This window comes from Lithobates pipiens, unplaced genomic scaffold (assembly GCF_037356315.1).
Source record: "Lithobates pipiens isolate NorthernLeopardFrog02 unplaced genomic scaffold, aLitPip1_a1.2 Scaffold_25, whole genome shotgun sequence".
Classification (NCBI taxonomy): domain Eukaryota; kingdom Metazoa; phylum Chordata; class Amphibia; order Anura; family Ranidae; genus Lithobates; species Lithobates pipiens.
The window spans coordinates 130,205,213-130,228,118 of NW_027507787.1; the positions used below are offsets into that span (position 1 = coordinate 130,205,213).

At 42.1% G+C, this 22,906-nt stretch overlaps 1 protein-coding gene across 4 annotated transcripts in view; it reads left to right on the plus strand.

Annotated features, from left to right (window-relative positions):
• The first annotated feature begins 118 nt into the window (after positions 1-118).
• Positions 119-22,906, plus strand: part of PARG (poly(ADP-ribose) glycohydrolase) — a 175,052-nt gene continuing 152,264 nt past the window's right edge. Inside the window, exons 1-2 of one of the 4 annotated variants that reach the window (XM_077454874.1) lie at positions 119-418; positions 14,957-15,023. In XM_077454874.1, the coding sequence (XP_077311000.1) occupies positions 271-418; positions 14,957-15,023 (215 nt within the window). In that variant the 5' untranslated portion in view covers positions 119-270. Of the gene's footprint in view, positions 419-14,756; positions 14,876-14,956; positions 15,024-18,864; positions 19,044-22,906 lie in introns of those variants that run through there. The other 3 variants (XM_077454878.1, XM_077454875.1, XM_077454876.1) reach the window with 3 other exon arrangements.

Genomic DNA, 22,906 nt, shown 5'->3' on the forward strand with positions numbered 1-22,906 from the left:
CTGCTGCACTTTACGACACCTGAAGTCGAAACGTCCCTGTTGTCTGCAGGCACTGTCATGAGCAACCAATGCGAGGCAAGCCGGTCTTTGCGCAGGCGTACGTCATGTAGCGAGCATGCGTCGAGGGTTAGGGGGGCGTCACCAAAGTTCAGATTGCCAGGAAAAGCGCAGAGAAAGAGAGAGAGGCGGCGATTTGTTTGTGATTGTCAGTGAGGGGGAAAGTGCCGCCTGAAGGATGAATACGCGACTCCCGGCGGCCTGTGTGAAACAATGAGTGCGGTGTTTGGGGTGGACGTAGTAGAAGAACCGCTCAGCAAAAGAGTCCGAATCCAGGGGCCAGAGACAGTTGACGAGGGCTCCGAGGCAGAAAGGGGTTCCCCGGGAAGCCGGGGCCCCAGCAGCACCGTGGGGAATAGAGGTGAAGCCCTTGCCATGTGTGTAGATGACGTGACGCCCGTTCCCTTGTCCCAGGAGAGTGACCCGCACACGTGACCTGCCTTTGTGTCCTGCCAATCACGTGACTCCCCTGCTCAGCCTGGGGCCAGGCTATGGCCATAAAGCTCCTTCCTAAAGTACAACCAAAGTTAGAACTGTTTTTTTTTTTTTTTTTTTTTTTTTTTTGATAGAGCAAGGACGGGTTATAACCCCTGGCACGTTTCTTACCATATGGTACCCATTGGGGAGATTTCCCTTCATTTCCTGTCCCATCACCAAAACAGGAAGTGAGAGGAAATCCCTCAGAGTGAGGGGATCCCTGGTGTCCTCTTTAGAAGATTTCCCCTCGATTACTGTTCTGGAGATGACCCAAAATGTGGCATTTACTTTCACTTCTGATCACACACATAGGATGGACTTGATGGTCTTTTTTCGACTTCACCTACTATGTCACTATAAAACAGGAAAAATAAAGAGGGCGAATCTCCCCAATGGGGACACAGGTGTTCTAATCCATCTACACTCTATGCCTTTAGTTATACTTTGCATTGGAATTCCAGGCCCTTCCCAAGTAATCTTACTGTAGACCTACAGGCAAAGCTTTCTATTTTTATTTTGGATAGAGTAAGGGAGGGTTATAACCCGTCAGTTTATTTTACTCATTGGGGAAATTTCTCTTCACTTCCTGTCTCATAGCCAAAACAGGAAATCCCTGCAAATTAAGGGAATCCCATAGGGTCCCTCAGGTCACCAGAAATGGTGTCCCTGTTGGAAGATTTCCCATCTCTTACTTTTCTGGGGACGACCCAAAATTTGGGATTTTATTTTTTCAAATGTTAATGGTAAACTGGACAAATCAGAATGGGGGGGGGGGGGGGGGGGGGCAAGCAATAAAAACTGACAGGGATTCTAATCCATCCCCCACTCTATCCAAAACTAAAAAATAGGTGTATTTTACATCAGCTTCTGCCCCTTTTTAACTCCTATACTACCTACCCTGTAGAAGGTAAATGCCTATACTTCCCTATTCTCAGGGCGCTCCAATTCGGTCACATGGTCATCTCCCAGCAGCTTTAGGGGGAGGAGAGAGAGCGCTGACAATGGCTTCCCCATAAGTCTATGGGCGAAGTCACCGCACAAGCTCTGCAGCTGTTGGCAATTTCTCCTCCCCCCCCCTGAAACTGTTGGGAACCAATCATGTGATGATACTGGAGCGCCTGAGAATAGGGAAGTATAAGCATCTTTCTTGTATAGCAGGGATATGCAATTAGCGGACCTCCAGCTGTTGCAAAACTACAAGTGCCATCATCCCTCTGCCTCTGGGTGTCATGCTTGTGGCTGTCAGAGTCTTGCTATGCCTCATAGGAATTGTAGTTCTGCAACAGCTGGAGGTCCGCTAATTGCATATCCCTGTTGTATAGGGTGGTTAGTAGGATTTAGACAGGGGCTGGGAGCCAATGTAAGCCTAGTTAGAAATAGCCTGGACTTCCACGTTAAGTTTAGAGGCGGTATTAGGCCGCTAGCGGGGTGGTTTTATCCCCCGCTAGTGGCCGAGTAAGCCGCTGCCCCATTAATATCAATGGGCAGGAGCAGTATACACACAGCTCCTTCACTGCTCCAAAGATGCTGCTAGCAGGCCTTTTTTTTTTTTTTTCATCCTGCCAGCGCACCGCTCCAGTGTGAAAAGTGGCTCTTTCAGGGTGCTTTGCAAGAGCTGTTTTTTATCGCTGTAGCATCTGCAAAAGCGCTCCGAGGGTGAAAAGGGTCTTATACTGACGTTTAGTAACCTTTGCTTGGTTGGTGGAGTACATTACCAAACACATTGGCTCCCTGTCATGGTTCATATCCCATGTGCTTCATGTAAAAGTCCACACATTATGTTGCCAGAGAATGCTTAGGTGCCATAACACAGAAGTGAAGGATTTATGCTCCTCCTCTTCTCGAGTGCCCCGTCGAAGAGCCGCTCTCCCTCGGGGCACTTTTGGGGGTGCGCTCCCGTATCCTGCTGCTGCATCTATTGACACAGACAGCAGGACTCAGCCCCCCCCCCCCCCGGCTCCACCGTTGTTGGATTTGATTGACAGCAGCAGGAGCCAGGAACATTTGGGCATTTTTTTCAGCTGCCCCTGAACTCTCCTCTCTTATCAATACATGTACACAGGGCTGTTTACAGTCGTTACTAGGCAGTAACGCAAAAAAATGGGTTCAGAAGCTGAGTTTAGAGGCATTTCAAGCGCCAAATGCTTTTGAACTTGGTTACCTGCGTTTCATTTACAAGCATTTTGAATTTTCTCTATTTTGAAAAACGTGGCAAAACGGATGTTTTAAAAGTGGGTTACTATCGTACAGCACAAGACCCAGAGCCACAGCAATTACTGTATGGGTTATATGGCACACCCTAGACAGGCAGTTCAATACCCCTCCCCTTACCAGGAGTACCTCAGTTTTTTTGCCAGTGTCATAAGTGTTGGTCACAAGTATAGATGTGCTGTGCTGAGCTCCACTGGAGAAATCCTGCTGGGGCAAGCCATGCAACCAGATCCATTCAAAGTGTTTTTTTTTTCAGGCCTAATTGAATGGTACTCGGGCCTTGTGGTGGAAGAAACAAGGTTTTGCCTGTAACGCTTCTCTTTTTAGAGAGCTGGACCCCAGGATCCAGTGCTTTGGTTTTTTCAGCCATATTCCCGGCCGGGTGCTTTACAAGTCCAGGGGTGTGGATCCCCCAATAAAAAGGGGCCCTGGTCCTTGAAGGTTTTTTATCGGAGCCCATTGTGAGTGGTGAAGATCGGGTCTGTCTGGTTTACCACAGAACCCTGCAGCTGGATAAGGTAAGGGAGATTCCTAAGGAATTTGTCTAATTCTTGTGGGTTTTCTCCTTTAACCCCTTCCCGCCGAGCGTACGCAGATCTGCGTACTCGGCTTCCGGGGGTTATACCGGGTTGATGCCTGCACCTGCAGGCATCATCCCGGTACCGTTTTCTTCAGCAGGCGATTGGCTTTCCAGCCATAACAACCGATGCGGCTAAAAGCCGCTCGGCTGTTATGCCGGAGGAGCGGGAGGGGACATCCCCCCTCCCGCCGCCTCCCGCTGCTGTTACCGGTGCTCCCGTTCGATCGGGAGCACCGATTCCATGTGCGATGCCTCTGGCTGCTGGGGAGGAACTGGAACGAAGCCGTAATCGGCTTTGTTCCAGTCTCCTCATAGTAAACACGGAAGCGACGTCATGACGTCACTTCCCGTTTACTCGGCTGCCAATGGCGCCGGTTTTAAAAATATATACGGTATTCAGAATCGCCGTTTTCGGCGATCTGAATACATTGAAGTGTAAAGGAGGGGTGGGGGGGGGTCTTTTAGACCCCCGATCCCTCCATAAAGAGTACCTGTCACCACCTATTACTGTCACAAGGGATGTTTACATTCCTTGTAACAGCAATAAAAGTGATCAAATTATTATTTTTTTTTTTAAAACAATTTAGTCATTTTAAAATAAATAAAAAAAGAAAAACAATTTTTTAAAGCGCCCGCCGTCCCCGCGAGATCGCGAAGCGAAGAAAACGCATACGGAAGTCGCGCCCGCGTATGTAAACGGTGTTCAAATCACACATGTGAGGTATTGTCAGAGCGAGAGCAATAATTCTAGCACTAGACCTCCTCTGTAACGCTAACCTGGTAACCGTAATTTTTTTTTAAAGCGTCGCCTATTGAGATTTTTAGGTACCGTACTTTGTCGTCAATCCACAAGTGCGTGCGATTATAAAGTGTGACATGTTTGGTATCTATTTACTCGGCGTAACATTATCTTTCACATTATGCAAAAAAATCGGGCTAATTTTACTGTTTTTTATTAATTCATGAAAGTGTCCCTTTTCCCAAAAAGTTGCGTTTAAAACATCACTGCGCAAATACCGCTTGACATAAAATATTGCAACAATCGCCGGTTTATTCTCTAGAGTCTCTGCTAAAAAAATATATATATATATATATATAATGTTTGGGGGTTCCAAGTAATTTTCTAGTATATAATATGGATTTTAATTCGTAAACACCAAGTGCCAAAAAAAGTAAATGTTGTCATGCCTAAAGTCACCACCGGGGGGCTGTCAAGAGCACGTACCTGTTCCATGCTCCTCAGTCTCGCTCTGCGTCATTCAAGCTGCACGTTCCTCCAGCCCAAGCCCCAGGTAAGACGTGGGAAGTAAGGTTTTTTTCTCTTGAATGTCCCCCACTTGGACAGCTTCTCTCCAGGAGGCAGAGGGAGCATTAGCCAGTCGGCGGCATTTCATACCGCTCCTATTACGGCGGTTCTCCGGTAGTTCTCTGGTAGTACCTCTACATTTGTGCTTAGCACTATGACCAGAGGGAGATGTACAAATACCTCAAAAGACAAGACCATAAAGGGGTTGCCCTCTGCAACATCATCCTCCCTGAAAGGCCTAGGGAGGCTCGTCAGAGAGTCATCAGGGGCTACTTCCAACGTTTCTGCCCCTGTCTATATAACTGAGGAGTTTTTCTCCTCAGCTATAATTTGGATTGGAGGAAAGGTTAGCGGCTTTAATTGCATCTTCACAGAGTGAAAGAAAAAGCTTTAGGTCCCCTTCTTTCACCCAGGATCCTCAAGCAGAGGAACAGTGGGCGAGGGAAGATGAATCCCCCTCGGGACCGTGAAGAGGCTGATGATTCCTCTTCCGAGGGATCAAGTGGAAGCCAGCAGCTTTGTGTCTTGCAATTGACGCAATCAGAGATTCTATTCTAACCTCTCGCCTTATGCTCGGGTTGGTACATATGTGTAGAATCTTATGGTTGAAAAGTTGGTCAGCCGAAATGCCATGCAAAAGACAGAACGCTAAAGCCTGTTTATGAAGGGGCGTCCCCGCTCGTTCGAGTGGGGGCAAGATTTCTGCAGTTCTCAAGGGTCTGGCAGCAGGAATTTCAAGACAGATGTGTGGTCTCTCCATAATAGCTCTAGGTTACAAACTTAAGTTCAGAGAATTCCTGTCTCCTCGTTTCCTCAGGTCAAATGTCCACAAAGTGAAAAAGAAGTCTCTCTTTCAAGCATTAGACCGACTTTTGTTCCCCATGGAAGAGCAGGGGGTTGGGTTTTTATTCAAACCCTTTTACGGGGCCAAAGCCAAATGGAGATGTCAGACACATTCTAGATCTCAAAGATCTAAACTGGTTCCTGAGTATCCACTCTTTTTGCATGTAATCAAACCAATCAGTAGTCTCCATCCTACAAGGAGGAGAACTTCTGGCATCAGTCGACATCAAAAATGCATACCTGCATGTACCTATTTTCCCTGCTCACCAGAAATATCTGCGTTTCGAAGTAGAAAAACTTCATTTTCAGTTTGTAGCCTTGCCTTTTGGTTTGTAACACCTCAGGTGTTTACAAAACTTCTGGCCCTTCCTCGGTCCAGATTAAGGACCTAGATGACCTGCTCTTGATAGACTGGTCGGTAGCCTGCTTGGACCAATGCATCATCACCACAGTCAACTACATGCAATACCTAGATTGGGTCCTCCAATCTAGAGAAATTTTCTTTAAAGCCAGTAAGAAGATTAGAGTACTTGGGTCTGGTTACAGATACAGCCCAGAAGAGGGTGTTTTTACCCCAGGCAAAGATCAGCGTCATAAAGGAGCTGGTTCAGGTGGTCAGGGCGAAAGAAGGGTCCTTCTATTCACCTTTTGTATGAGTTTGTTGGGGAAGATGGTGGCTTCATTTGAAGCAGTTCCCTATGCTCGTTTTCATTCAAGACTGCTGCAAAACAGTATCCTGTCTGCCTGGAACAAGAAGGTCCAAGCACTAGATTTTTCTAATGCGTCTGTCGCCAAAAGTGTGCGAGAGCCTCAGTTGGTGAGGATATCTGAAAATCTGCAGAAGGGGAAATCCTTCTTACCTGAAAGGTGGTAACAACAAATGCCAGCCTTTCAGTTGGGGAGCAGTCCTAGAAGAGGCGTCTGTCCAAGGAAAATGGTCCAGAACCGAAATGTCCTTGCTCATCAACATTCTAGGGATTCGGGCAGCGTACCTAGCCCTAAAGCCCTGGACATTCAGGTTGCAGAATTCTGTCAGCATTCAATCCGACCATGCCACAGCAGTGGCTTATATCAATCACCAAGGGGGCACCAGAAGTCAAGCAGCCCATGGAGAGGTAAACCAGATCCTAACCTGGGCAGAAAAGCATGTGCCATGCATATCGGCAATCTTCATTTCCGGGGTAGAGAACTGGCAGGTGGACTACTTAAGTCGCTAGCAGTTGTTCCAAGGGAGAAAGGTCCCTTCACCCTGACATCTTCCTGGCTATATGCCAAAGATGGGGGATCCTGGACGTAGATCTGTTTGCATCCAGGTTCAACAACAAAGTCGTCAACCTGGTGTCAAGGACAAGGGATCCATTCGCATCCAGAATAGATGCGTTGGTGACCCCGTGGGATAAGTTCTCAGTGATTTATGTATTCCCTCCTATTCTGTTACTACCTCGACTTTTTTGCAGGATCAAGCAGGAAAAGAAGTCGGTGGTTCTTGTGGCCCAGAAGATCTTGGTATGCAGAAATAGTAAGGATGGTGGTAGGGGCCCCATGGCCCCTACCACCACATCCAGACCTGCTATCGCAGGGACCAGTTTCCCATCCTACTTTACAAGCGCAAAATTTTGCAGTTTGGCTATTGAAACACACATTCTGACTAATTGTGGGCTTTCAGGCTCAGTGATATCTACCTTGATTAATGCAAGGAAGCCAGCTTCCAGAGTCATTAGAGTCTGGAGGGCATATGTTTCCTTGTGTGAATCCAGGGGTTGGCATCCCAGAAAGTATGTCATGGGTAGAATTCTTGCCTTTCTGCAAATGGGGTTAGAGATGAAGCTAGCCTTGAGCACTATCAAGGGCCAGGTCATGGCCTTATCTGTATTGTTTCAACATCCACTTGCTTTGCATTCTTTGGTCCGAAGCTTTATACGTGGGGTAACGTGGCTTAATTCACCGGTTAGAGCACCCCTGAACCCTTGGGACTTTAATTAATTTAGTTCTGTCAGCATTTGCCTTTTGAGCCGCTACGACATATTCCCATGGTCCTTTTGACTTAGAAGCTGGTAGCCATTTCTTCTGCAAGAAGGGTATCAGAGTTGAAGGCTCTTTCTTGTAAAGAGACATATTTAAATCATTCACTAGGATAGAGTAGCGTTGCGTCCTCATCCTAGCTTTCTACCAAAGGTGGTTTCAGGTTTTCATCTAAACCAGGATATTGTTCTATCTTAATTTTTTTCCAGCAACCCTGTTCTACCGAAGAAAAGTCACTACATTCTGTGGATGTAGTGAGAGCAGTCAAAATCTATTTGAAGGACGACTGCTCAGATTCTGAAAACAGATGTTTTGTGTTGCCTGAAGGTCCTAGGAAAGGACACTAGAAAGGCGTCTAAATCCACTATTGCCAAATGGATCCGGCAAGTAATTATTCAAGCTTTATGGTTTGAAGAGGAAAGTTCCACCTTTTCAAATCAAAGCGCACTCCATCAGGGCAGTTAGTGCTTTGTGGGCAGTGCATCACCAAGCCTCCATGGCTCAAATCTGCAAGACCGCAACTCTGTCTTCAGTCCATACCTTCACCAGATTTTATCAGGTGGATGTAAGAAGGCATGAGGATATCACCTTTTGAGCGCAGTGTGCTGAAGGCAGCAGTTTAGGTTCTCAGGTCTAATTGCACCCTACTTTTTTTGGTGCCCCCCCTCCCCTCAGATAGCATTGCTCTTTGACATCCCATACAGTAATTACTGTGGCTCTGTGTCCCATGATGTACGATAAAGAAAATAGGATTTTTATACCAGCTTACCTGTAAAATCCTTTTCTTGGAGTACATCATGGGACACAAAGGCCTCTCCCCTCTTTATGGTTACACGTGTATTGCTTTGCTACAAAACTGAGGTAATCCCAGTAAGGGGAGGGGTTTTAGGTGGAATTTGACTTCCTGTCTATGGTGTGTAGAAATCTCTCTAGAAGTTAAACATTTTTTACAATCGGTCCATGCCTTCCTGTCCCAGGCACTACCATGCTCTTAATTCTTGTACAAGGATCACAGGAAGTTGAAGGTAAATCTTCCAAGTGTGGTCAATAGAAGAATCAAAAACCAGACAGAAAGCTTGTTCGAACAATAGTATCCAAAACGTAAAAATGTGACTCGAGTGACTTATGTCTTCTGGTCCCACGGAGAACTGTCAGCTCATCTCTTTTGCTACTGGCACGCAATAAAAAGGGCTCTATGACTAATGAAATGCAGGGTGATGAATGGATCTAATGAGTAGGAGAACAAGGATGCTTTAGATGTGCTAGTAATTATGGAGAGGAGTTGGCAATTCCTGATCCTCCGGTGCTATCTGTTTAAAAACGGACATAGCTTTTTAGAAAATGGTAGTTACGGTACCTGGTCTTCTTGCTTTTAATGCTTTGAGTCACTGACCCATAACAAGTATGCAAATGAAGACTGTTTTTACAATATTTTTTTACACTATGTAATACCACTGTATGTTTAAATCCAGTGGAGTGGTGGATGTGTATTTGTGCAATGTCTAATAACCAACTGATGCCACACTTCGCAATATTTCCAACTAAAATTTGACAGTGCTCTAACACATCCTCAATGACATATTAACAAACTGGTGTAAAACTTATAACCATAGATAAACAAAAAAATAAATATATGTGAATTAAACATCAATAAAAGATATAAAATAAAGTCCCAAAAATCACTTCACATTAAGGTGCAATAGTGATGAGAAAACAATATTCACTGTTGTCAGAACTTCGCCTACTTCTTATCTCAATCCACCAGTCAGTGGCAGTTACACTCCAAGTGACTTATTCACCCTCCACCAGATGTGATCCCACCTGGGATAAGTGACCATACAATGAAGTATGGTCTACAAGCGCTTGTGTCCCACCAATGTGGGCAAAAGAATATTTTTTCCAGATCTTTGGATGTCACAGGTACTCGATACTACCTTCATATGTAAAATCTGCTCCTCTCGATTCCTCCACTCAGCTGTGTCACTTCCAGCTCCATTCCTACAGTCCCAGTTCTTTCCCATGAGTCTCTTCAGAGTAGAGTTCATGTGTACTGGATATGGAATGACAAGGAATTTTATATTCTTGATCTGAACCGGTACATAGAAGGTACCAAGCCATGGGTGTGGATCTGTGTTCATGTCTGTGTAGTTACTCTTAGTTTTCAGCCGTGCCGGCCTTCTTTTTTGATTTTTAATTCAGATTTATTTATTATCTATGGTGGTAATGTTTATTATATATATATATATATTGTGTGTGTGTGTGTGTGTGTGTATGTATATATGTGTATATATATATATATAATGTGTGTGTATATATCATTGAGGATCTGTCAGAGCACTGTTAAATTTTAGTTGACTCCACCAGTTGTATACTATTGACGTATGCATACAAGAGTGTGATATATATTCGTTTATTACAGAGCAACTAGCAAGTGTTGTGTGTTTTTTTTATTTATTTTTTTTCTTTTTTTTTTTTACTGTTTTGTTAAATGGGACTCCAGAAATAAGGCACGGGTAGCCACTGTGCTTTTGATGGCTGTCACCAGATGGCCTTGGAGCACAGCGTACAGCGCCAATAAGAACCGCTCTGTACCTTGTGAATACTTATTAATGAAGATTCGTTTTTTAAACAAATTTGTACATAACAGAAACCAAGAATAGAATTTTCATAAGGAGATTCACAAGGCCAGCCATGGCATTTTTCTCATGAGAAGTGTTCCTTGAACACACTTGTAGCTTTTACACAACCTCTTTTGACAGAAGTTATCAGCCACACAAGAGGAGGAGTATTTTCTGTGAGTTGGCAGTTCATGATCTTCTGGACCTATAGATGTAAAAACATAACTACGTATGGGACAATGGAACAAAGGACAATGGAACAAACTATAAAGGTGTTTAATTTACTCAACAAAAAGTGCAATCCTTCCAGGTTTAATATGTGATTCACTATAATGCTGGTGTTCCAGAACGCTAATGGACGGCATAGTGGAAAGTGTTTGCTTTCAGTCTCTTACTGAGTCATACAGAGCAGGAGAGTGCAGATGAATCATGCCTTTGAAACTGCCATTATATTTCTTTACTAATCGTAAATCTACTGTCCTTCTTTCCTAGCTGATGTCTCATGTACTTTATACAGTCCTTGAGACTGGATGTTCATCAGCCAAATCATTATTTTGACCCTGGATATGCTTGCATACATTGACTACTAGATCCTCTCCATGTCACATTTTCTGTTAATTTGTTATAAATAGATATTAATTTAGTTTCCTGCCTTTGTGCTTTCTCTTTAATCACGCGTCCCTTCTTACAACATGTTGTCCAAAACTGAACTTCATACAAGATGTGGTCTTAAAAGAAATGCATGCCAGGCCAATGGTTTGTTTTATGTGTCTGTCTTCCCTTTTGCATATTTCAGTGTTTTTTATTTGATTTTGTGGTTGTCACCTGGCATTCCCTGGTCATTTTAAAGGGGTTGTAAACCCTTGAGGTTTTTCACCTTAATGCATTTTATGCCATCATGCCCCCGGGCAGTAACGTCATGGCAAATGAGGTTCGATGTAGTAAAATAATGCATTTGGGTGGCAAAAATATGAATGCAATCTATACACGGGGGGAAGAACCTCTGGGGGAATCCAGGATGGAAAAGGACCTGGGGGTCCTAGTAGATGATAGGCTCAGTAATGGCATGCAATGCCAAGCTGCTGCTAACAAAGCAAACAGAATATTGGCATGCATTAAAAAGGGGATCAACGCCAGAGATAAAACGATAATTCTCCCACTCTACAAGACTCTGGTCCGGCTGCACTTAGAGTATGCTGTCAAGTTCAGTGCACCAGTCCTCAGGAAGGATGTTCTGGAAATGGAGCGAGTACAAAGAAGGGCAACAAAGCAAATAAAGGGTCTGGAGGATATTAGTTATGAGGAAAGGTAGCGGGCACTGAACTTATTCTCTCTGGAGAAGAGACGCTTGAGAGAGCATATGATTTCAATATACACATATCGTATCGTGACCCCACAACAGGGGTAAAACTTTTTCGCAGAAGGGAGTTTAACAAGACTCGTGGCCACTCATTAAAATTAGAAGAAAAGAGGTTTAACCTTAAACTACGCAGAGGGTTCTTTAATGTAAGAGCGGCAAGGATGTGGAATTCCATTATACATGTGGTGTTCTCAGCTGGGGGCATCAATAGTTTCAAGAAACTATTAGATAAGCACCTGAACAACTGCAACATGCAGGGATATGCAATGTAATACTGATATATAATCACACACATAGATTGGACTTGATGGACTTTTTTCAACCTCACCTACTATGTAACTATAAGGGGCGGGCCTCTTATGTCTTTGCAATACTTTCTGTCACACTGTATTTGCGCAGTGTTCTTACAAGCGCACTTTTTTGGGAAAAATACACCTTTTTTGCATTAAAAAATAAGACCTCAAAATACCACCTGCTCATGGAATGGTGACAAACACATTTACCCTTAATCTCCATAGGCAATGTTTAAAAAATTCTACAGGTTGCATGTTTTGAGTTGAAGGAGGTCTAGGGCTAGAATTATTGCTCCCGCTCGAACAAGCGCGGTGATAACTCGCATGTGTGATGTGAACACCGTTTTCATATACGGGCGCTACTCACATATGCGTTTGCTTCTACATGCAAGCTTGGCAGGAGGGGGCGCGTTAAAAAAAACAAAAAAAAATATATTTTTTTTCTTATTTTATTTTTACACTATTTAAAAAAAAAAAAAAAAATATTGACACTTATTCCTGTTACAAGCAATGTAAAATGTAAATCCCTTGTAATAGAAAAAACTGTGACAGGACCTCTTAAATATTAGATCTAGGGTCAAAAAGACCTCAGATCTCTCATTTGCGCTAAAATGCAATAATAAAAAAAAAAAGTTTGTAATCTGACCACTTTTATCTGAAACCGGACCGCTCACGGAAGAAGAGGATACCGGGGTTATGGCAGCTAGCTGCTGGCATAACGATATCCCTTTTCAAAGTGCCGACGTATATCGTCATGAGCCCGTCCGGATGGGGTTAAAGCAGTGTGCTAATTTTCGCCAACCCTGAGCCTGATATCGAGCCAGCACTGTGCAGGAAAGCAGTGGCTCTCTCTGCTTTCTTTCTCCTCACTCGGGAGTGAGGCATCAGTGGGAGCAGCTGTCAATCATAGCCTGTAATGACAGAGCAAGGGGCATGGTCGAGTCAAACTGTGCATATCAATAGACTATGTCTTGGGATTGCATAAGGAATGAACCATAAAGGAGAACATCAAGTTGCCAACATCCCAAAAGAAATGAATGGAGAGATCCCCTTAAAGGAAGATCACAGTACCCCTAGGTACAGTGGGACTTTTAAGGCAAATCATATGAGTAAAAAAAATATATACAAATTTATTCACAAAAACAATCCAAAATGTACAAAACAGTATAAAAATCCATACATATAACAATGCTTGGATACATACACATATAGTCTATACACAAGACATTTTATGTGGTCTTATATGTATTGGAGGCACTTTGGAGTTCACATATAAGACCACATAAAACGTCTTTTGTGTATAGACTTTATGTATGGATCTTTATACTGTTTTGTAAACTTGTATTGTTTTTGTGAATACATTTGTATATATTTTTTTACTCGTATATGGTTTGCCTTAAAGGTGCTGCTGTACCGGGGGGTACTGTAATTTCCCTTAAGGGGATCTCTCCATTTATATCTTGAGATTGAGCCCACATGAGTGCCCCATAGGCCCTTTTTATGGGGGGAGGAGCCTAGAGCGCCGGCGGGGGACCTGAGAAGTGGCGGATCGGTGCTGCTGTGTGCAAAACCATTGCCATGTTTGTTATTTTAAAAAAATTATGTGACTGGAGCAGAGTGGGCTAAAAAAGGGGTTAGTTATATAAATTTTTTACACAGTCTAGTAAAGGATAAGATCACCTTTGGAAACAAGTTACATGTTCCACCCGTTTTTAGGGTGAAATGTGTAACGTGTTCCCAATGCTCCAGCAGCTGCCTGATTTGCATAACAAGGCCCAGAACTCCTCCTTTTTAAAGTAGAAGTTCTGTCAAATCTTAACTATATTTAAACCTGCTCCCACCCCGATTCTAAGCCTATTCTACCTACTAACAGGACAGATGTGTATACTTGCTTACCTATGTTGAGGGTGGTCTGGTCACATGATCTTTCCAGCGGCCGGCTTCAGTGAAGAGATTGCTGAAGACGGCTGCAGGGCCTGGGCGATGTATTTGTTGTCGGCTGTCCTTCCTTTCCCCTGAAGCCCCCAAAGTAGGAAAGTATAGATGTCTTTCCTCACTACAGCGTAGTAAGATTACGCTTTGGGGGTGGGAGCAGGTTTATGTATAGTTGGGATATGACTGGGCTTCCACTTTAATTTATTGTACTTTTTTGCTCTTTGTTTGATTTTACTTATTTCTTGGAGGGTCTGGATCTAAACCCCTCCCCTTTTTTCCTTTCTACTTCACACAAATTGGCTTCATGCAAATGTCTTCTTGCACAGTTAAAATACTTACATGGAAGCTGCTCTACCTGCCAAAGGATTTATAATTCTGTTACGAGCATTTTTTGAATTCCTCCACCCCCTGCAAAACCATAATAATCTATTCTACATTTTCTTGTTCAGCTTCAGTTTTTATTTTTTTATTTATTTTTGAGTTGCCAAACTTTTCAGCTGATAAAAGTAACTGTTGTTCTTGTGCAACAAACATCCTGCAAATTGGCGATTTGGCTGTCACATGACAAGTCTGATTACAGCAAAACGGGTTGAACTGGAATTGCCTATCTCTTGACAGGTGAAATATTTACCTGTATGAGTGGAGTTCTGCTTTAGTTTGTTCATCCCGAATACATTCTGTATATGATACAGATATACTTTTTTTTTTTTTTTTTACCTTTTTGTTGCCCAATTTATCCCCCCCCCCCCCCCCCAAAAAAAAAAAATAGCTACATTTTTAAAAGTGAAATTCTCATCTGTGCAGATTGTAAGGTTGTCGACTCATAACTTTATTTTCTGGCATGTCCTAGTTAAACGGTGACTGTGGGGTAATTGGATTCATATTGTGCCTTATCTATATATAGTTATCCTCTGAACATTTATGATTCATACGTGTCAGTAATTGGGTGTATACGTTTGCAGCTTCACAAGATGTCTTTCTTTACTTTCATTTCAGAACAGAACTCCTCCTGAAGTTTTGTTATGTCTTTGACCTTTTTGCTTGTAGGTTAAATGTTTGTTAGCACAAGATTTACTTCCTGAATGCCTTTTTCCTTAGCTTTTTTTATTCTGAAGTTACTTTCATTCAGTGTGAAGACTCCCACAGTTTGTGATTATTTCAGAAAAAGGAAAGGTTTCTGTTAGAAATTCTTCAATGTAAATGTGCATGGTTTGTCTTCTTTTATGTAATGGTCTATTTTTTTGTGCTTTACAGTTCTCAAGCAGAGAACCCTTCATTCCTGGTTAGGACATAAAGGAAGAAGAGCAGAAGAGCATAGAAGGTATTTGCAAAGTCTCCATTACAGTATTATGTTGCATGTCATTTTTAGTAACCAGAATATGCGTGATTGCGTGTATATGTGAATATATACATAGTGTGTATGTATATAGCCTCTTGCACACTGCAGCTTGAAAAAGCTCGGTACAGTTTTATTTTTTTACTGAGCTAAAATACAGCCTATTAATTGTTATGTGCCTATGCACACAGACGCATAAACAAGCACTGTGTATTTTTCAAAATTATTATATATTTTTTTAAATTAAATCTGCATTTTTGGTCAGTAATTTATGCCTCATGCAAAATTGTGCACACTTGGGTGCAAATGTCTATTAACACATTGTGAACATGAGAATAACATTACGTGCAAATACATACAAAAGGCTCGGCTGAAAAAAAAATAGATGCTCAAAAAGGAGTATCGTGTGTGTGTGTAAAAAAAAAATAAATAAAAATAATTTTTTATATATATATATATATATATATATATATATATATATATATATATATATATATATATATATATATATTTATATCTACATGGGGTTGGACAAAAATATGAAAACACTACATGTTTTGCTTTTAAAAGCGGAAATGATGTAATAGAGATGGTAGGGAGCATAAACCCCAAACCTAAAAATAACACTAGACACATTAAACTGGATTAACCCCTTCCTGCAAAGCGTACGCAGATGTGTGTACTCGGCTTCCGGGGGGTATACCGAGATGATGCCCGCACCTGCAGGCATCATCCCGGTACCGTTTTTTACAGTGGACGATTGGCTATCCAGCCATAACAACCGAAGCGGCTAAAAGCAGAGAAGTGTTGTGCTGTTGCATTGATTAAAAGGTACTTTTTAAGCACATTTGTTGCAATACTCCCACACCGTCAATATTAAAGTGCATATAAAATGTATATACACATATGTTGCTACATGTACAGTCATCGATTAATTATATGCAACCAAATCATTAGGCTGGACGTGTCCTTTTTTTTTTTTTTTTTTTTCAACCTTGCCTACTATGTATTAGTGCTAACATATGAAAAGTTCCCTCAGGTGTCAGATCCACAAATGTGGCACAAAGAAATATTTAGTAATAAAAGCAAAAATAGTCCCAAGTCCAATGCCAGTGACAAAATTGGTGCTGCACACGTACTTATTCTGTCCAAATGGTGTTCCACCATAATGTGAAGGATGCATTCTTTCCAGACACAGAGAACCCTGTTACCAGGTCTAACCACGCATTAGTGAGCCAACCCTTCACTGTGGGTATGGAAATGGGCTCCCTTCAGAGGACCCGCATTCCGGATGGATCATTATTAGAATCTCCGGATCATTCAGCCAGTAAGATGTTAAACCTCAGTCATCAGGGAAGCGTATATAAAGATAGGAACAAATCACTCACTGTGCAATTTCCAAGACATGCATTCTTTATTAAAGCAGTATTATACTCACAAGTATGATAAAAACAAGACTGTTTTTCTGGTTATAATTGTTTCCCAAAGGCAGTACCATTTACCAAGACAATAATGCTCCAATTCCCACAGCTGGTGTTGTCAAATTGTGGTTTGACAAGCATGCAGATGAAGACTCGCACGTTACCTGAGCATCAGTCGCTAAATTTTCAATATCATAGAGCCACTATGGTCCATTTTGAAGAACAGGGTTCGGGCTAGTTTTCCACCTCCAGAATCTATGCAGGGACTGGAAATTGTTTTGCATGAAGAACGGCATGTGATTCCATTAGTCACCATCTAAGACTTATATTTGTCAATTCCCAGGAGAATTCGGACCATCTTAGATGCCAAAGGGGGTCCAACAACGTATTGGATAACAATTTTTGTTTTTACCTGATGTTTCCATATTTTTGTCCAACTCCTGTATATATCATGGTTTTTAGTGTATTTTTTTTTTCTTCTTTTATGGACTCTCTTTTTTTCACAGTTTTCAAAGGATAACCCTCCATTGTGGGTTAGAACACATACTGTATGTCGCTAGAAGACCAGCATAAAATATATTTTGGGTTTCTCTACCACAGCTAAGGCATGAGTATTATTTTTAGATGTTTGAGTTGGCCTAATTTAACAATGTAGTCACCCTCCTCTTGCTGGGCTGTTCCTGTGGAGGAGTTGGCAAAAGAGGGTAACCTTGTTCTGTCTAAAATGTAATGACATTATGTTGCATGTGAAAGGTAATAAAGCAGTGAGGTGATTCAACTTTCCATCATCTAGCAAAAAATGTTATATCCATGTAGGTCTTTATGGCTGTGTCTGTTATAAAATGTTGGGATAATTGCCTTCAACGCATATATAGTAGTAGCTTTTTTCCAGAGGTGTTCACATAGTTTGAAGTCAACTTACATGTATTTACTGCAATCTCTCTTAACTGAGAATTAAGTTGTCAATAAAACAACCTTTAATGGTTGGGTGGAGAAGGATTAAAAACCGTTGTTGGATTTATATTATTTGCACCTCTACTGGGAGGATTTCTCTGTGCTCAGGGCACCCGAGTCTCTGGGACTGCAAGTGATTGAAATTCTCTCTAGTGGAGGCAAAGACATGAGTATAAACTGGACTATTATTTGAAACCCTCGCTGCTCTATTCTTGAGGGGAAGAAGAATAAGAAACATTTCCACCTCCTCTTCCTGGACAGCAGTCTAACAGATGATTGGTTCTTAGGTTATGTTTACTACTGTCCAGGAGCAGCACATGTTTGTCTTGTCTTGACTGGATGGCTATTGGGTCAGCGGTCCTACTGTTGATAACCGGTATGCTTTGCCTTGATCAGAGGGTTCCCCTCTTTCCTTTCAGGATCTTGCCTGCTTCGTCGTCGTAGGGAGTTAACTTTTGAATCCCCTTGGCTGTGGAGCACTTCTTCCTCTTGGGTTTTTGAGACGGGCCTGTGATGTGTTCTGGTGGCGTCTTGGTGCTTGTGATCAGGATTTTGGACATGGCGTGCAACCCAGCCCTTGGGTTTGAATAGCTCAAAGTCTCTTCTGGTGGCTCTGAATGGCACACCTCTGGGCTAGATGGTGTGGGGGGATTTGCTGCTACCGTCCAAAACGCAGAGGAACAGGATGTCTAAGTGGTGCTGAGTCCTTCCTACTGGGGATTTGTTACGTGGGTTGCTATATTAGTTTGGTGGTGGTTAGGGGGTACATTGTGTTCCTTGGTATTTTCCTTCCCTGGAAGTTGCTTTTTGCTTTTGTTATGCTGCCATCTCTTCTTTTTATAGGTAGCTTTTATCTGTTGAGCCTTCCTTCTGAACCCTTGCTAGTCTACCTGCTGCCTCTAGTTGAGAAAATCTGGGGCAGCTGTAATGTATACATGCAAAGCCTTTTTTGTTAGAAGTGTGTTCTGATGTTGGCAGTGTGGCAATTTTCTGCTTTCATGTAGAAGTTTAGTAACGTGACAAGTGAATGGTCTGCATCTCAGCTATTCAGAGTGGTACGTGCATTTTCTCTTAAAGCTGCAAGTTCAGTTGCCACCTCCTCTGAGAAGGAAAAAAGTTGAATATGCTGTTCCTCACCTGACGTCTCAGTAGAGGAAGGGGAGTATAGTTTCACCTACTAGTGAGACGGGAGGAGATTTGGCCTTGGTCTTTTTGTAGTATCTTTTGAGGAAATGAAATGCGGATGCAAGCTGTCTTCCTACTGTCAGAATACAAGGACACAAGTAGGGAGGATGTGGCTGGGGCACTGGGTATTTATTTCATTCATTCAAACTGCTGGTTGTCGTCTGTCTGCTGCCTTGATTCTTCTCCCTCAGTGAAAAGATATCTTTTTGGTCTTTCCAGATTTCCATAAAATGCACAAATGATGCAAGTTATCTGGGTCTGTGGACCAGATATGGCTGGGAAAGTAGCCTGAAGCTGTTGATCCAAGGGCAAGTCTATAAAATTCTTTAAAATTCTCTTGGAGACAGTTTGGAGTGGCAGCACTGCAGATCTTACATTAGGACCTAAGCAGTCAACATCTTCCGATTCTGTGAAACAATCTTATCAGAGTGACAAAGCTAAACAGGTAGGGGATACTTGCAGCTTTTCTTTATACATTCTGGTAAACCATATTGCCACCTGGATGGAAATGCAAATTCTGTCTCTTTCAGCAATTCGCTTCAGAGGGGCCCTCTGTTTTTGTAGCATGGCTGCTTGAATCAACACCAGGTTCAGGATTCGGAATAGATTCTAAATCGGGAAATCTTCCTTGTGATAGTAGGGACATTAGGTGCCCCACAGTTGGATCTGCTTGCCAGCCGGTCAAACTCGCAAGTAGGAACTTTCTTATCTCAGAACAAATGCTCTTGGAATAGATGCATTACCACTTTACCCAGTAGGTAAAAAGTCACCAGAGCTTTTTATGGCAGGAGCTGTTTTTTATTTTTTTTTATTTTTTCCCTGGTACCAGAAGTGTTTGGCCTTCCATCATATTTGGAATTTCTTCAGGATGGTGTGGATCAAGGTCTTACTGCTGGTGCACCCAAAGCCCAGGTGGCAGCACGGGGTGTCTTTGAGAAAAAAAGATTAGCTTTCAAAACCTTTGCTTGTCAGTTTTTTTTTTATTTTTTTTATTTTTTTTTAAAGCTCAAAATCCAGACCTGTGTCTATGAAAAACTTTTCTATGTGAGGGTCTCTCGCTAGTAATACTGGGATTGATCAGAGCTTCTTTTGAACCTGTGGTTTCTCCAAAATGTTTTGTTTTAGTAGCAACTCTTCTAGTGGCTGTTACTTCAGTTATATGCATCAGTCAAACCAAATATTGTGTTGCCTTCATTTTGAAGAAAAAAAAATCCATATTTTTAGTTGTCAAATGATTTTTAAGTTTTAAAAAGCCCTTTTTATTTAGCATGCTGGCAACAAAGGACAACAAGCCTGCAAAAATTCTATTGCTCTTTTGGATTAGAAAAGCCAACAAGGATGCTTACAGAGCCATGGCAAGAAAATGCCCATTTACTCACAAGAATCACTCAAAAAGCTTTGCCAATGACTTGCGCTGAGCACAAAGATGCCACTTCACAACAAATATGTCAAGCGTGGTGGTCCAATTTTGCAGGTTCATAAGGTCCCGTTGTCGGCCTGTGACACAGCAACCCATGTTTCCTGGCCTCTCCATAAGTATGTGATTAATTATGGAAGCCTTTGGCAGTGTCAGATTTACATATGGCTTCAGCTTCCCCTCAGCTCTGGCCTTTCTGATTATGTGATAACTATAAAATGCAGAACAGACACGAAATGCCTGCGTTAGATTCTGAGTGATTGTAAACGCGAGGGACTGCATATGTGTTGAGCAACCTTCTGTGCCTTTATTGCTACATTTTTGTGTTTTCCCAATGGGACTGCAAAACCTCAAACCTGCATTTACAGTATATGCATTTAGAGGACATTTAAAACTCTTCCAAAAAAATAAAAAATTGTTGAGTTTGCCCTCTAACCTGTTTCTTTTTGTATCAAGTAGGAAAAAAAATCCCCCCCCCCCTCCAAATTACTTTTTCTGTACAGTAGCGTTCAAAAGTTTAGCATTCCTTTTTTTTGTTGTGGTGTTGTGTTTTTTTTTTTTTTAAATCTTCATGCCATTAAACTAATTAAAAACCTAACCAGATGTAACGGTTTCTAAAGGTTATTGTTGCTTAAAATTTCTGATTTATAACTTTATTCACGTATGATTTCAAAAGTCATTGCAACAGTTATTTCTCTAGTATCCTAATGGTAGACCAAATAGAAAAAATAGCTGCACACCAAAATCCATCCAACAGGTTTATTGAAAGATTGCCACCAGGACTATATCAACAGACCAAGGGGTGATGACGTTTCACACATTGTGCTTCTTTTGTATGTTCTTGGCTTATGTGTAAAGAACTATCATTACAACTTTTTACAATGTTCTACCCCTTGTGGGACGAAGTACCTGTGGTACTTACATAGACTTTGTCCAATGAGGAGCTGAACAGTTTAAAAACTTTTGAAGATAATTCTACTTAAATCATTGTAAATGATAATAATAAATTGAATTTGAAAGGAAGTTGGGACTTTTAAAGTGAAGCGGCTGAAGTGTGGAGGTCGAGGTAAAAAAAGAATTCAATTGAATTCATAACAATGTATGATGCAGAGTAAATTTATATATTTTTATATATATATGTATATGTGTGCAATTATTTGGCACAAAATATGTTTATGATGACATCAAGGTATATGTAAAAACGCATCAATCAAGAAGCGTATGTAGAGCAGCAGCATGGCCTAAAAGTGCCTCAGGGCGACATATCCGGTACCTATGTCTATAATCACATAATATAAACATAAATGTACTGAATTAATATTGATGACAACGTCAGGATATAATAGATATCACTGTAGCATCCAATGTAGCTCGACGCGTTTCGTGGATATATCTCCACTCATCAGGAGCAGATGCGACAGATTCCTGTAAAATGTACAGATATAGTAAACCACACTCTATATAGAGGGGAATAGATACAATACATAAGGTGCTTAAAAAGAAATTAGCCAAGCATATCTACCAACCCTGGCAGCGAGCGCAGCAAGCAGCAACTGGCCCATGGTGAGTCGGAGGCACAAATCCCCCCCCCCCCCCCCGGGAGCTGAGGCGGCATATTTGGGCAGCAACGGTTGTAGTGAAAAAATGCCTGGGTGTGAGGATGAACTCCGTGTACTGACAGCGCTGGTATATGGGTCAACAAATAGATGTATCTAAAAACGGATGTATAAATGAGCGTTAGGTGAACATGTAATTAAGAAGTATTAATAAGCTTAGAGGTAGTGCATAAGTATATATGGTAAATATAATGGGTCTACAAAAGTATAATAATAATGGGAAGTTTTGTGTGGAAATAAAAATGTCTCTAAAAACAAAATATTTAAAAGGTATTGAATAAATATAGGTATGAACTTAAAAGTGATGTGTAAACGTATATGGTGGTTGTAGTGTGCCTGCAAAAATATGATAAGGATGGGAAGTGTGGTGAAAGTGTGGGATGTGTCGTAAATAAACCTGAGTGAACAGAGTGCTGGATAATGTCATAGGAGTGTGGAAACATAAAGCAAGTGAATAGTAGTGTAAAAGATAAAAAAAATTTAAATTTTTTTTTATTAAGGTGGGAAAAAAAGCAACATAAGGGTGGCAGCCAAAGTGAACCCAGGACCAAATTGCACCTACCCGATTGCTGTGAGCCATGCAACACCCAGTGAAAAATCAACTGGTGTGCAGGAACCCCAGGAGGTGACCGGCTGTGTAAACTGCCATCTCCGACTGGGAGAGCCTAAATACACGCTGCCAACACCACGTGCGTGAGCCAGGGGGGGGGGGGGGGCGCCGACACTAGAGCTGATGGAACCTCCCAGTGATTGGCGCCGGCCGCTAGCCCCATTATGGCTGCGCAGATCGTGCTCACAGTGTCGGTGTGATGGCACCTAAAACGGCGTGACACACATGACGCGAGGACCGTGCCACCGATGCACGAAGGGGCAACCACCCGAACCTCCCGGACATAAAAGATATGTACAGGGAGGAGGGAGAGAAGCACACAATGTGCATCGCAGCTCCCGTAGGTGAGGAAAAGAAGCCACCAACATCACCAATGTTGCCAGCAACCACATGAATGCAAATCACCACCAGAGCCATAGGCATGCATAGTTTAAAAGGCATGAGTATTCATGTATAACCATGAGACTTGTACCGGAGATGTCATATATTGTATACTTAATAGAATTGTTAGCGGCATACACCAATAAACCAAGTATATTCTTGGCTGTACCAGATGTGCATGTCCCGGCAGGGCATATAGACATCTGAAAATTAACCTAACACGTGGATAGTAGGCACTTTTAGGCCATGCTGCTGCTCTACATACTATCTACTGTTTACATATA